The sequence below is a fragment of the Zingiber officinale genome, chromosome 1B (genome assembly GCF_018446385.1).
Source record: "Zingiber officinale cultivar Zhangliang chromosome 1B, Zo_v1.1, whole genome shotgun sequence".
Lineage (NCBI taxonomy): Eukaryota > Viridiplantae > Streptophyta > Magnoliopsida > Zingiberales > Zingiberaceae > Zingiber > Zingiber officinale.
The window spans coordinates 107,106,311-107,122,506 of NC_055986.1; the positions used below are offsets into that span (position 1 = coordinate 107,106,311).

Consider the following 16,196-nt stretch of genomic DNA (forward strand, 5'->3'; position numbering starts at 1 on the left):
TTATAGTAAGGATGCAACCCTTTAACCAAGCAGCTGTGGAGATATCTTTTACTCAATCATATAGGCACTGAAGAGGAAGATGCCTTTGCTTTCCCGGACATAATTAACTCCACCATAGGCAGTGGGAATCTTTAAAAGTTACAGTTGTGCCACCGGCTTGAGCAATTTTTAATTGTGATTTACAGTTTCCCTATAGTTTAATTTCATGGCATGAAAAGAATAGAAATTTGCAGCTTGTTGTATGAATAAGTCTCTTCGAAATAATCTGGTTACTACAAATATTACAGAGAAGTCGAGCATATAATGCAAAGCTTGCGAACTCACATATTACTTGCTATTGTTGACTGGAAGATAGACACCCTCTGCTGCTAACCAAACGTTATCAGGACGCTTCTCACGAATTCCACAAACCTGCACACAAGTAAACTTAACTGTTAACATTTCAGACTAAGATAACGCAATCTCTCGTCGGATTCATCTTTTTAGTATTGGCAATGCTTACAATGTAAGCTAGAGTCTCTATTTTTAGGATCAATACTTAAGCATTAGTAGATGTTGTGGTCTAAGTAGAACATTCTTCTATAATGTCTTTTTCTTATCTTGAGAACTCTGGTTGGATGTTAGTTAATAAACATTGAGATTACCTCTTGTTGTCCTCCAGCTATACGGGTATATTTCTTGTCATGATTGTGTAGGTAACCACTAGTATCGATATGTTGCAGCCTTATCCTTTCGCCTGGTTTCCATGTCTTATCGTTTCCCTCAATCTCTAATCTGAAACATAAAGAGAATGCTAAAATCAAGAACTCTTGTATTGCTCATAAGATGCGAAAGTAGGACAAGTAGCTCCAAAGCCGTTCTAACCGCCAAAAGTCTCCAGTATCAGATTGCTCTTCTCCGCCAAAGCAGCTCACCTATAGGTTAGAAAACAAGAAAATTCAGCAAGTCTAATATTCAAAAAGCCATATGTTTCAGCAATCCAAACAAGGTTGAATTTTTATTGTGGAAAGACAAGATGAAAACCTTTTATGAGTATTACTATTTGATTCCATTGTAGTCATAGGAAAAACTGAAGCAACGAACAAAGATTCACATTTGTCCTATGATCGATCACTTGAAAACCTTCGCTGTTGGTCACACTTTCATGCTTTTGCTCTTGCTAACTACAAGCAACGTCTAAACAGTACTTGAAAGTTAGGTTCAATGCTAATTGAACCGCCGCCACCATATGTCTGATCCTTGTTGACACAATAAGCAAGACTTTCTATTCTAAGGTACAATAAGGGTCAAGTTTGCAAAAGGATATCCAAAGGTCTCCTCACTTTATATTTTCTGTTTTTTTTTTAATTTCAAATATGAAGAATCATTATATATATATATATATATATATATATATATATATATATAGAGTCTTGATATTGTGCGCGCCGCGCACAATATCAGCGCTTTTTATTTTTTTTTTAGTTTTTTGAATTTTAAAAATTCAATATTTCCTTATTTAAAATTTAATATATAGATATATCCCCTAAACACATTACAATACTCAATAAATACTTAAATTAATTTTATTTTAATTTTTTTTTAAACCAAACACTATAACCTAATTAGAAAGCCTAAACCCTATAGGTAAAATCTAAAAAAAAAAATAGCTTTAACACTATACCCAAAGCCTGAACCCTATAAATAAAATCGTAAAGAATTTTTTTAATTATTTTTTAATTTAAAAATAAAAAAATAAAACAAAAAAAACAAAAAAAAACGTTGATACTGTGCGTGACGCGCACAGTCGCGCACTGTGCGCGTCGCGCACAGTATCAAAACTGTATATATATATATATATATATATATATAGTATTTATATTGGTTTGTTGAGATCAATCAATAAACCAACACTCGATCATAACAAACTTGATGTAAGTTACATTTAAAAATAACAGTAGAATGGTTTACTTTTATTTGTTTTTTGGCCATAAACAAGCCTTATCATACTGAAAATTTCAATAATCTATTGATGATGCAAGACGAATCCCATCTACTAGTGTGATATCTACAGATACGATGGTGATTGCTCAGTTGTCTTCTTTGTTAATGCAGTAGCCAACATAGCAGCTGCATATATAATGGTTGATCTTGCAAGGACAGTGTATAAAGACTTAGCTAGATAACTGACAAAAGTAATCCCTTATCTTAACATATCCATTCATATTGTTCTTTAAGCAATGCATTCCAAAACAAGCAGCACACAATAGTCATTTTTCCATTAGCAGAAATATGCACAGGCAACATGCAAGATTCAGCAACAAAGGCCTAATGTAAGGATCGATATGCAGAGACCATATAAGAAATCAAATGAATACTAACCTCCAAATTACTAGTAATTGGTGAAGCATGTAAGTGGCTGTGTAACCATTTTCGAGTTCGCATATGCTGCAGTCGTATGATTGTTCCATTCGGGATAACATCACCTTGTTTTGCAGAAGACTCAGGTGGAGACTTCGCAATCTACATTCAAATGGATTAACAATCATGTAGATATCTGTATGAAATTGCTTTGAATGATATATACACAAAATAATAACAATCATCAGAAAACCCACATTGTCTAAAGACGATCTGCACATCTTACAAGATGATGAGTTAGCTTCCAAGAAATAATCAGAAATATGCATTTTACAGTAAGACAAAGAGAGGTCTTGATCATTTGGTGGAGCAAGGGTGGTGATCAATCAACTTCAATTGGCAAGGCAAAGGCAAGAGCAACCAATTGGCAAGTCCAGAGCATCAATCAATGTGAAAAGAATGGTTGCGATCAAAGATAAAGGTGCCACAGCGGCAGAACACCAATAGAGCTAGTCGTTGGGACCTCTAGTAGGAAGTGGTGGAGTTAGCAATCTGATGGTGAATCTCTATGTAACAATGAAGGTGAGAAGGTAAGTTAGGGCTTTGGCCAAGATCATAGAGAGGGAAAATCAACCTACAAGTCTTTCACTTAAGTGAGAATGGGTTTCAGGTAATGAGTGGAGAGTGATGGATTATTTTAGAACTATAAAGCGACGAATAAATGAGATGACAGAGGAAACGAGAAGAAGAGCAATGCCAAAAGATTTCTTTTAAAAAAAAAGGAAAAATAAAATGCTAAAGGATTGGTGGCGGCTGAGATACCATGTTAAAAATCATGAAAGAATAAATTATTAGAGTAAAGTGATTGATTACAATATGTATATTTAGACTTATCAGGATTTGAATTATGCTCCTTTCTACTCAGTCTGAAAGACTAATTCTTATTCCTATCTATTTGGTTGGTTTTATCTTTTAGACCAATTCTAACTTGATTATCCACTGGCAGTTGCTACCCTAATTTTGCAGAGGGAAAGGTCACAAGCTTTGAGGATGTTGATGTTGTGGTTGACACAATTGCCAGCAGGGAAGGGGCAACAACATTTCCACCAAAAGCACTGGTCAAGTTCATCTGGATCGGCTGTTAAAGCAATCTCAAACAGTTCAGCTTTAATATGAATCCAAATTTCATCCAGCTTAATTTTCTTCACGATGATCACACACCAATGTGTTATTTTAAAAAGTAGAAATTATTATGCCACCCTCCTTAATTTTTCTTTTAAAACAATCTAAATCATGAAATTTGCTTAAATGCATAATAATGAAAAAAAAAAGACATAAACCCGATAATGTCACACATACCCAGTAGCTGTTTGAATCATCAACATTGGGGAATCCAGTGACAGACTACTGCCCACTCCCTGAGCCATAGGGCACGTCGTGCGAATGCAGCCGAAACTTTGTTCTTTCGTGCATCAACTTAATCACACTTCCATATGTAATCTGCAGAAAAAAGGATTATAATTTGTTCATGAAACCGATGCCTACGTCTAGAGCAGAGGATAAAAGAACTCCACCGACCTGAACGCTCTCTTCGGCGGTGGCAACGACGGTTGGGCCAGGAGATCCGGCAGGAAACTCAAGGGTGAGGTAGAGGAAGAAGGCAAGGGCGACGAAAGGGAGGGCCATGAGGAGGATACGGACTAGAAACCAGCTTCGCTACCAAAAACAGGGAAGACTCCGAGAAAGGTGGAAGAACAAGTCTCGCGGCGTCGAGGAGGAGGCGGAGGATGCCCCGACGAAGCAGCGAGGAGTCGAGATCGAGCAACCGAGTCAGTCTCCGACGACGGCGATCTCTTTCAGCGACAACGGTCGTCGCATGCCCCACAGTGCTCGCTTTAAGTTTAGGTTAAGGTCCTTCCACGTGGGAATTGGAGCCACGTCGAACGGTGTCCTCCCGGCTAAATTATACGTCGACACGTTTCCGTTAAGATGACATGGAATTACTTGACAGTGCGATGTAGTTCTCATACTATCGGGTCGGAGCTATGAAATTTAAACCCGATCTCATTCGTCATGTCACATTCTCCTCACCCTTACCTCGACTGTCTCTCACTTCATCTGTGAACGGCCTTTGGCGTTGGACTTGGCATGGAGAGCTAGAAGGTGGTGGTAGTGATGGAGGAGGCCGACACCGCCCGCTCGGCCCTCTAGTGTGCGATCAACAAATTCATTCACGGCGGAGACTACATAACTCTTCTCTATGTCTGCCCGCCGACGCGATCCAGGAAGAAGCAGAGGAACTACAGGCTCAAGGGATTCCAGTTGGCTCTCTCTTTCAAGGACCTCTGCAATGGAATCGCCGAGGTAGGTGAATTCTTTGTTTGGTCAAAATTTTGATACGTTTGAAGCTGTTGCACTTTGTAGGCAAAGTTGAAACTACAAGGTTATGGTAAGTCATCCAGTTCTTAATAGGTTTGATTGTTGTAGCACAATTTTGATCCTTATTGTTGCTGCTTTGCAGTGTATCAAAGCCCAAAACCTCATTTCTTATCTTCCATTTGTCCTTCAAAATATTCTTCAGAAAATCCAAGAGGAGAAAGTTCTAACCTTCATGCGAATGTAGGGCTGTCTCCTCTTCCTTTACAATGGCTTGTATGGCACATAAAAGCAGCAAAGCAAATAGAATTTGTATTATCAAGTGTGTAAGCCTCATTCAACGCCAATAGACGTAAGGTGACAAAAGGATGAATTCCTATAAAAATCACTGAAAAGGTGAAGTGTGAACCCTTTGAGAAGGGAAAACCGATAGGTACTATATTCAATTCTTATGTCTGAGCGATGGGAGGAAGCAATACAGTATTGGTATATTAGTTCACGAACCTCAAACCTAAAATACCTTGATCTAGCAAAAATCGAAAAGTCATCTCACAAGGAACTAGCTCATAATATTTCTGTACTATATGAGAAAACTTGTTTAGCAAGTAAAGTCTATTTGAAGAATGTAAAAATTCTCCAAGAACAAAATCAAGCCTTGGAAAAAGAATTGCAAAAACTTAGAAAAGCGATACAAGCTTTGACTATTTTATAGGCCAGCAATAGACCTTTTACTCAACAAGAGGTCAGGAGCTTAATCTCTGAAGTCCTGTAGCAGCCAAAAATCATTGAAGAGAGGACTCTTAAACTATCAGTAAGCTTGGAGAAGAAACTGCATCAAGTGGAGCAGCTACTATCAAAAATAGAAAAACAAATTTTTGGATAAGCTATACGTTATCCAGAAATACAAATTCCTATAAAGAAGCAATCAGAGTCGTTGAATCCCTAGAACCTCCTGCTCTTGGGTTCATAAAACCAAGTGAATACTCAAACACCATTGCTAATGTGGTAGCAGTCATCAAGCAAAATAATCTTCAACTTCAATTACTTATACAAATTGCAGAAAGCATCCAAGAAATTCGGGACGATTTAAAAGGCATCATTAATTACCAAAGGAAGAAGGAAGGTACACCCACTTTACCTGAAGAATTAATTACAAAGCTCTCCAATTTATCTTTAGGCCCGGGAGAAAGACCCAAGGAATCGAAGGGGAAGCTTCTAATATTCAAAGACCCTCTTAAAATCTTCCAGCAAGAACAGGAAAAGGTACAAAATGTCAACCAGGACCAGGGTAACCCAAGAAGTACCCACTACACCCCTGGTGGAGGATCAAATACGGGAGTACAGGCACAATCAAAGACGTCTTTACAACTTACAACAAGCGTCCCGACGAATGAGGCAAAGAATAATGGGAGGAGTGGCAACGCAACACACACTAGAGCAACAAATAAATCCCCAAGAACAACTGAGGTTGTTCATGAGGGAAAGGGCAGCAATAGCTCCAGCTGAAGTGCTATATCATTCTCGAAGAAATGACGCAAATCATCGTGTATATGTGCACCGATCAGAGGAAGCAATCTTATGCACGGACAATCATCAGATAGACCGGACGTTTATTCAAGAAGAAAGCTTTCATCAACTACAAAGAAGCAGGATGCAGTATATTCATCTAGGCGCGTCCTTCAGGTACGAATTCAAATCCTTCACTGACAAGAAGAAGGTAGCCTAACCCTCGTCCTATTCTGAGATAATCGGTGGCAAGATGACAGGTCAATAATAGCAACAATGGAGGTAGATCTAGCCAGAGGAAGCCAACTTATTTATGTTATTCCAGATATTATGATGACAATTGGGGATTTCTTTAGAAATATCCAATTAACTATAGTGACAAGGGGATATGAAACATGGTAGAATGGTGAAGCCAATTTCCTTATTACCAGAGGATTAATCGGAAGACTCTCTAACACACCAAATGTTGCCTTCGCTTATGAGGTAAGCGGTGTTGTTGATTATTTAACAAGTCATGGAGTGATTGCCCTTCCAGGACGACGATATTCTGCTAGACAACTACAAGGCCTAAACTGGGTGGTACGCCCCACAAATATAGTTGTTCCTCTACAACCTGGGGAAGTATCAAGTAGCAACTTACTGGATGGAAGATTATCTATTAGCTTTTCAAATTATAAAGCAGCATCACGTCCACAAGAAGCTACCTACAACAAAAATGATGATGAAGTTCAAAGTGATGAAGATGAATTAAGGTTGCACACAGTAGTAGTCTTAATAGAAGAAGAAGGACTTCTAGTTAAAAGAATATACCCCTCAATAGCACTACCCAGAAGAGCAACTGAAGGAGCGGCTGGCTATGATTTACCAATAAATAGAGCTCAAGACATTCTTGCAAAAGGAAGAACATTATTAACAACAGGACTTAGCATCAAAACACCAAGAGGAACTTATGCAAGAATTGCAGCACGATCCAGCGCAGCACTCAAAAAGGGAATTTTAATCGGAGCGAGCATAATAGACTCTGATTACAGAGATGAAGTCAAAATTCTAGCATTTAATACCACTAACCAAAGTATATTTTTGCAGAAACATGAGTGTATTGCGCAATTGATCCTAGAAAATATCTCCACGCCAGAGGTATATGAAGTAGAAAGTTTGGATGACACAGCCCGAGGATATGGTGCTTTTGGATCCACATCAAAAGACCATATGGAGGGATTGCAACAACAGCTAACATATACATGGCCAAAGATAAAAAACAAGCAATGATGGGATACTTTGGGAGAACCAAGTGGAAAGTTTGACTATTATGTCAACTATGCGATACCAGAAGAGGCACCGGATTTGCAGCTACCAGAACCCTCATGGGATGATAATCCACCACCACAAAGCAAGCAGCTGGCAGATAATATAATCAAAATTCTTTGCCCTTCTGGGGTTACTAGTCATCACCCTGCGACATATGATACCTATGCAGGTGATACAAGGCCAGGGCCCTCTGTACACCGGTCCATAGAATACCCTATGACAAAGGATAATGAATTTCTAGCAACCTTCTTTGAGAATACTTCCAACTCTGAAGCAGAAAATATCCAGAATTCCCTGAATGCCTATTTCCTAGACGCAATGGAAGGTGGTGGGAAGGAATTACCATACCCTACCAAAATTATTCCAGAAATTCCAGAAATTATACAGCAAGTCAAGAGTTAGAGGAAAACTGGGAGCTAGAATACCCACAATTGGCAAAGCTCTCATAACAGATATATTCCTCCTCAGTTATTACAACATATAGACCCCCATCTGATACAACTATGGGACCGCCTAATTGCCCCCGGCGGTAGAAATAGGGGCAGGCTCTGAGCAAAGACCAAATTTTGAAGGATATCGAGGGAATGGTAAATTCAGATCTAAAGGTTATTCGGAACAATGGAATCTACCTTCCGCGTTGCACCAAACTGGTGCTATGTTCTTAATCTCATCTGAACTTGGAAAATTTGATGAAGTTTTCATGAGATGGGAGTCAATTACAAAAAATCTAGTTTCACTACAGGGGTTCACTAATACAACTAGCAAAGCTGAGTTTATAGAGAACCTATTGGGGGAAGCAGAAAAGTTACCTTGGATCCAATGGCGGATGTCTTACCATAATGAATATCAAGAGCTGCTGAATAATGCTGATGGATCCTCAGGAACGCAAAATATTATTTCACAGATAAGGATTGCTTTCATACTTGAAGATCCATATCATGGATCCACACTTATCCAGGAAGAAGCCTATAAGGATCTGGAACATTTATCTTGCAACAACTTTAAAGATATTCTCCAAATTTTGAATGACTATTGGCGACTAGCTTCAAAAACAGGGCGGCTATTCACAAGCCCTGAATTATCTGAGAAACTTTGGGCAAAGATGTCTGGTGACTTAGGGAGAAGAATCAAAGCAGTCTTTGAGAATAAATATCAAGGAAATACTATTGGAGTAATTCCCAGAATTTTATTTGCCTACAGATATCTGGAGAATGAATGCAAAGACACAACCTTCAAAAGAGCTCTAAAAGATCTATCCTTTTGCAGTAAAATCCCTATCCCTGGTTACTACAAAATACCGGAAAGAAAATATGGTGTACGTAAGTCCAGAACTTACAAAGGGAAATCTCATTCATCGCATGCAAGGATAGAAAAGAAGAAGCACCTTGTGAAGAATAAAAAGTGTAAATGTTTTCTTTGTGACATAAATTGACACATGCAAGGAAAAAGAAAGCAAGAGATGGAATTGATTCTATAATTTGTGGTCCTCTTCGACTACAATGATGTTCTTTTTGCATAGTTCATGTTACTATTGTATCCTCGGATGGGTCTAATAGTTAGCACATGAAGTGTTATCACCATGAGGTCTAGGGTTCGAATCTCGATAAAATCGAGATAAATATCTCCCTTGTGTACTAGTCATTATTCCAAAGACTAGTAACCGTCCATGATTTATCTTCTCCGTGTTGACCATAAAATGGATTGACGGAAATGCTAGGGACAAAAGACGAATACCATGTTACTTGTATGAATACTGCTATTAATGTATGCAGCAGATGGTAATTGGTGCCTTGTTGAAGACATTATGATCCTTGCGATGATGTTAAATGCAGTGTCGATGACTGAACTTGTTGCAGCGAAGTATAACACTTTGTGAAAATGTTCAATTCTATGAACATAAACTTATATACAATAGTGTGAAAAAAAAAAAGCATAGACGTAAAAATAAAACTTTGTTAAGGAAGCATAACACAACAATGCGATTCTACATTCTGTAATTAATTCTGCATATGAACAGAATGATCATTTGCCAAGTTTTCTGAACCAATACATGGAAATTAATGTTTTTAAAAAGACAGCAGCTCTTGCGTGATCTTAGAACTCCATTAAAATATTCCCATGGATGAGGTATTCTGAGAGATTGTGCTGCAGCAGAGGATCACACGATTTTATTCCCTGACAGAAGCTTACACGGAAAGGCATTTTAGGCGGTCTTTCCCTTATTTTCTTCTTCCTCTTTCATCTTCTTTTCCCATCTACGCTTCTGCAAAATGAAAAAGACAAAAAAAGATTAACATTTGATTAGAATATCAACCACCACAACACACCCAAAAAAAAAACTTGTGTCCCAACAGCTTGGGTCGGTCAGAATTTGATCAAGAAAATCTTTTTTTTTTAAAAAAAAATGCATTATATAGTGCATTAAACATTAAATCGTATAAATCTGAGATGTGGGGACTTAATAGTTAATTCCACTTTGTGGTAAGAGAGACATGGCTACCGCCACTACTAAGTTGTGGTGGCCTTACACTTTCTTTAATGAAAGGATTTTTCAACACTACAAGCATTTGTGTTGTGACATCCTTGGGCTCAAATATGCAAGTGATCATACATAAAAGCTCCACACTGACATAAATTCAGTTACATGACTTCCCAAGAGAATAAGAAGAGTAAAATTATTTATGCTTATGCCACTACATTGATAAATAGCCCTAAAATTCAGACGTCAAGTAATTCAGGGGACTTTGCTTCTACTAGAAGTAACTCAAAGCAAAATAGAAACAGCGTGCAAGTTCAGTTGCCTACAACTTTGTTCGAGTATAATGTGCTTACCACTTCTCTATCAAGAAGCAAGTTCTTAAATAAATTGAGAAATAATGGGAGTGAAGTTCTACAAGATTTAGGATACCCTAGTCTGGTCACACAGATGTGAGCCATTGAAGAGGATTTATAGGTTTACAGAATTGAACTACAATTAACTTAAGATTGGGCATTTAAGTCAATGGTCAGCCTAACGAGTTGGTATTTTCTTATTTGGATGAGTTATAATGAGCAGATTTTATCCTAAAGGTGCTTGGAAAGAATAGTCTATATAATACTGGTGGAGGCGTCATTGAACTTTGCATGTTGCAGATTGGAAGTGATTCTCTACTTGGATCTTGGCAGCAACATCAAGCGTTGAATGTGCAGTTTATAACACCCTACTTCAGATCAAAAAACAATTGCACACCAATATATAACAGTGAATAACTTTGTTATACCCAATTTCTGAACTAAAATGCCTAGGACCAGGACCAAATTAATAGTAATTTGTTCATTAAAGCATATAGAACCCTTTTATTAGTCCACAATTTTTTTAAACTAGGCGTCATAATCTCTCATTATTTATGTCTTGTCCCTATTATAATCCAATCTCCAACTCATAGTTTAAAGTTATCTCTAACCAGAGGCATATACAAGGCCCAAAAAAGGCTCTGCTATCGCACATGCAGCCTATGCCAAACATTTCACCACGTCTATAAATAAGTCCATTTTGACATAACTCTTCTAGAAGAGAACTTAACTTTGTCAGGCTCAATATTGAACCATAATTCTTCAGTCAAAGTTAATGGTAATGCATTCATCTGTGCTTATAAAGCCTCTTAACTAATTCACAACTTGTCATGCAGACCAACTAGGGTATTAAAAAATTGCACATGATAAATCAATTTATCACAAATAAAGTGAAAAACTTGCACAGAATATATTAAAAATATTATTGGCTACTCTTTGCAGATAGGCTAACAACACAGTTGGAAGGAGAGTAAATGTGAATCCTAGATGACCTTTCACGTGATGTGCCAATGTCCGATTATTAGCACCACTTCGGTGGTTTGTGCATTATTGTGGAAGGACAGAGCAATCTCAGGTGCAATATGGTTTCTCTTGGTTTTCAATACAATGATATGAATGCAGTAGATACATAAGGTCAAACACTCTCTGAGACTATACAATAGGAAGTCACTAGTCAAATGATTTCACTGGATAAACATTACTCACAATATCGATGGTAAAAATCATGAAATTCTCCTATGAAGAATCAGCTAAGCCAATTGATCAGTGAGAGTTATTGGGTAACCTACCAAATTATTTCACTTTCTTTTTGAGGAAACATAGAAGGATTTCACTTGGTAATCCAAAATTAGATTACTATGAGAAAGCCCTTACAGTCCACCACACTTCAAGCACCAATAGAACTATGGAACTACAGAATCAATTTCAGTTACATTATTGTGAGCAAGCCCTTAGAATTCGTCACACTTCATGCACCAATAAAAGTATGGGACTACAGTATAAGTTTCAGCAAGCTATATGATTGGAACATTAGCCATCACCACCACTACCACCACCATCATCATGGCATTTTTCTTCCAACTATTTGGATCAGTTACATGAATCTTATCTCTCCATTGAGTTCTATGTAAGACACGACTGAAACATTAACCAAGTAATCATAAAGCATAAAGAAGCAATTCCTAGGCAGTCATCCAGACTAAGATGTATATTTTCACCCAACCATTCCTCTAGTAGACAGCCTCTACCCTCCCAACAAAGTGAAGCCCAAACAACTCAACTCTGTAAGTTAAATTTTAACTGCCTAACTGGCTGTTACCAGCTCACCATGCACTATCCCTATAGAAACCAACGATTTTCCTTGCTTCAAAACAGTGACTTGGTAAATTTCACTAGCCATGAGGTTGCAAGTTAGAAGATGGTAAATCTATCATCAGACATAGTGCTTTTCTTGTTGTTTGAAAGGCAATTTGCATATAAAGTATTTTACTTTCAATGTTAACCAAGACTGCATTCTTATTTCATAAAACAGCCTTAAAGAATCATTAATTACCATTCAATATAATGAAAAAAAAAAGCACCTTGTGTTTTTTAGTATAAATTAGAAGCAAGTGTAACATTGTCGAAAATAGATGTATAACCTAGTGGTGTGAATTTGATTTGTTTTAATTTTTCTTGTGAAAAAAAAAGTAGTTTGACTGAAAGAGAGGAGTTTCTATGTAATTCTCCACAATCTCGTTTGCATTTCTAGCAAGCTCTTGTTAAAACAGTTTTATCAAAGATTCTCACGCATAAAAAATGTTTGATTAAAGAAGCTGTTTATTATCATCTTATGCACTTATGAATCTATGAAAGCACCGGTAAAGTCCAGCTCGTGCTAGCCAATACCAGCAAAACTTCAATCCTTGTTTCTCACAATGCAACTAATGAAAGGTACTCGTAGGACTGCGACAAGCAAAATAAATCACTAAACCAATTTTCTGTATGAATGCTGACCTTGTAAGCGAGAAGCATGTCAGGCATCTTCTTCATCAATTCAGCAGTATGCGCCCGCCTGGTGAAATAAAATAGGAAATAAAGCATCACGAAAACAATGAAAACACAACTATATGATAGGGATATCTCGAAGGGAAGCGCACTTCTCCGCAGACACGCGGTCGCATTTGTGTCCCTTCCTCTTGTTCCTCATCTCCTTCCTAGGCGGATCGTAAGGCCAATCCCTGACCACACCCCGAAATCGGAAAAAAAAAAAATCAACAGCAGTACACAAGAACCCCCTTTTAGGAGCGAAAAGAAAGGAGTACGAACTCTCCGGCGATAAGGACTTCCTTCCGCAGACGTGCTCGCTTGCGGGCACTGATCGCTAGGGGCTTCCAGGCGCCTAGTTCCCAGTAGCCCCATACCCCTTTGGCGAGTTCGTCCTTGTGCTTGGCGAGCTTCTCCCTCCACGTATACTGGTAGCCCTTGGCCACTGCCACCGCCTTCACTGCGGCCGCCGCCAACTTGCCTGCCATTAGACCGACGATAAAAGAGAATGATCCCTCCGGCAGTACACCGTTAGGTCGAGCAATTGTATGCAAGTGGATTTGGGCTTCTTCAAAGGTCAAACAGGCCGGCCCATGTTATCACAGTGGTGCAATCACTTTTTATAAAATATTCATATCTATACAAAATTAATTAATTTTAAATTCGTAAAAAAAATAATTTTATAAATTATTTAGCAATATAAAAAATAATCACGTTGTAAAAAGGTTTTTTTAATCAAAAGCACACATAATTTCTTAAGATACCTATATATGATTGATTGAACAATCTTAATTTTATAATATAAAACATAAACACGCCCATAAAATAAATATAATTTCAACTTATGATAAATTAATTTTATAGAAACTAAATAATATAAATATAATATAATTGTAGAAAATATTTAACAAAGTAAAAAATATATTTTTTAAAAAAAATTGACATCATTTGATAAAAATAAAAGGGCCCATAAAATAAATATAATTTCAACTTATGAGAAATTAATTTTATAGAAACTCAATAATATAAATAGAATATAATTGTAGAAAATATTTAACAAAGTAAAAAAAAAATTTTAAAAAAAATTGACATCATTTGATAAAAATAAAAGGGGAACTTTTGAAAGTAGGTGCATTTTTTAATTTTTTACTCGTAATATTTTAATCTACATTGGAAAACTTATTGAATAAAAATAATATTTAAATAAGTGAAAATATACAAAAAAGTTATTTCAAATTTTTAGTAAAATGAGACAGTGACAAAAATAAAGTTTGTTAATCAAATGTAGTACAAAAGTTTTTTTTTGGGGGGTTCATTTTTCAGTTAATTTTTCATCCGTAAATTATTTTGTTTATTCATCCGCAAGAGAGTAATAGAATTATTCATCTTACCAATTCACTTACAAGTCCATTTATTTGGTTAGGTCGACTGCATCCCAAAGTGGGCTAACAAATACATTTTAAATGATTTTTTTTATATAATTCAGATGTACAGATCTTTACATAATTAATTATTTTGTCTTGATTCACCCATCAAACAAAAGCGTGACTTCTCGTCCGGTCTCAAATCTTTCATCCCATTTTTTTACTAATCTATTGAGCATTGTTCATGTCCGAAAGTAGCAGGATGGAAAGTTGGAATGGGGTGATTGATAATGAGTATTTTTTTGTATTATTTTAACTTTTATATTTAGTGTTTTTATCTTCTTATATATGTTTATTTGTGTGCTTATATTATATTTTGAGAGTAGGATTTATTTTGAACTTAAATGTAAATTTCCTATAATTGTGGAATTTAATCGTATGTTTTTATTTTGGTTTTGTAGGAAATTCAAAGAGCCATGGATTAGGGTTGAGCCGGATCAAATCTGACTTGATTTGGAGGTTAAACGAAGGAGATCAAGCTAAATTAATATGAGCCGTCGATCCTGGTCCAATGAGATCCTGCTCCTTCACTCAGATCTAATCATCCAGTCCTCCATCAAGATTTAAAGTAATCTGGGCCGTTCATAAAGATCAAGGCATCCAAGGGTTCATTCAAAGCTTCAATTCAATTTGGATAAGAGATGAACCCAATTTCAAAACAACCCAACCCAATTCTCAAGCCACTCTTAAAGCCCGATTATAAAAGCCCAATTTCATCCTCTTAATGGATCTGGATCCGGATCTCACTCAAACTCTCAACTCAAAATCCAAGATCCAAACCCGTTAAGAAACTCCTCTTTCTCCCTCCTCTTCTCTCGTGATCCTTTTCTCGCGCGGAGCTAGGGCACCGCGCCTCCTTCTCTTTTCTTCTCCTCACCACCGGCGGGCGGCTACTCTTCTCTTCCTTTGCCACTGGCCGGCCGGCCGGTCCTCCACACCCAACCTCCTCTTCTCCAATCTGCTCCAAGCGGCGATGGCAGCAACCTCGGCGACTTCTTTGAGCGGACAGCGGCTTTGGGTCTAGGGTTCTCTTGACGGCGGAGTGTTCTCCTCCGGCAAGGTAGTCCTTCTTCATCCCTATCTCAGCGGATCTTCCTGTGGACGGCGTTCCAAAAGCAGAAGATTCCAATAGGGACAGTCGGCCGATCCTTCTTCTTCTCCGGCGAATTTCTTCTTCCATCACTGATTAGTGTTGTGGCTTCCTGTGGACGGCGTTCCGAAGGCAGGAGTTCCAGCAATTCAGTGTATCAAATTTCGGCAGAAGCTGAGTTGTCCGTGTTGTTCTACTTCTCCGGCAAGCTTCCCATCTGAATCCCAAGGCTGATGCTGCTGTGGACTTCCCGCGGACGGTGTTCCGAAGGTGGGCAGAACTCTAGCATCTCAGTGTGTCCAATTCCGGGAGAAGCAAACTCTAGCATCTCAGTTGTGTATCAATTTACATCCGATCATAGATCAGTCGTTGAGTTTGCTGTTCACCAGTGATGGCGTTCCAGATCTGGGTCTCCGTGTGATGACGGAGGTAGTCGATTGATGGTTGATCGCAGGAGAATGGTTTGGATAATTTAAGTTTACTTTCCTTTTGAATGTTTTATGTTCAGTTAATTTAGTTTACTTTCTTGTTTAACTTAGGTGTTCTTTTCTTATCTATGTTTGATTGTTTAGTTTTGTATTTCATTTATGCATGATTGTTAATCTTGTCTTATAGTGTGACAATATGGTACAAGTTTAACTTTTATGCATAATTAGGTTTTGTTTAATTTCTACAAAGTTGTTTAGTTAATTGTCTTTGTTTGATTGTTGCTTTCTTTATGCATGTTTGAGTTCTTTGTTATGTTTCATGGTATTCCCATTGATAGATATTCTTGTATCGTAGCGTGACAGTGC

At 37.6% G+C, this 16,196-nt stretch overlaps 1 protein-coding gene and 1 pseudogene across 1 annotated transcript; both read right to left on the minus strand.

Moving 5' to 3' along the window:
- Nucleotides 1-168: 168 nt before the first annotated feature.
- Nucleotides 169-4,217, minus strand: LOC121985366 (annotated as a pseudogene).
- A 5,246-nt stretch (nucleotides 4,218-9,463) lies between these two features.
- On the minus strand, nucleotides 9,464-13,438 carry LOC121971135. The gene is made up of 4 exons (XM_042522270.1): nucleotides 13,171-13,438; nucleotides 13,002-13,082; nucleotides 12,859-12,916; nucleotides 9,464-9,793 (listed from the first exon to the last, which is right to left on the minus strand). The coding sequence occupies exons 1-4, from the start codon at nucleotides 13,374-13,376 to the stop codon at nucleotides 9,734-9,736; spliced, it is 405 nt and encodes a 134-aa protein (XP_042378204.1). The 5' UTR covers nucleotides 13,377-13,438; the 3' UTR covers nucleotides 9,464-9,733.
- Between the last annotated feature and the right edge of the window lie 2,758 nt (nucleotides 13,439-16,196).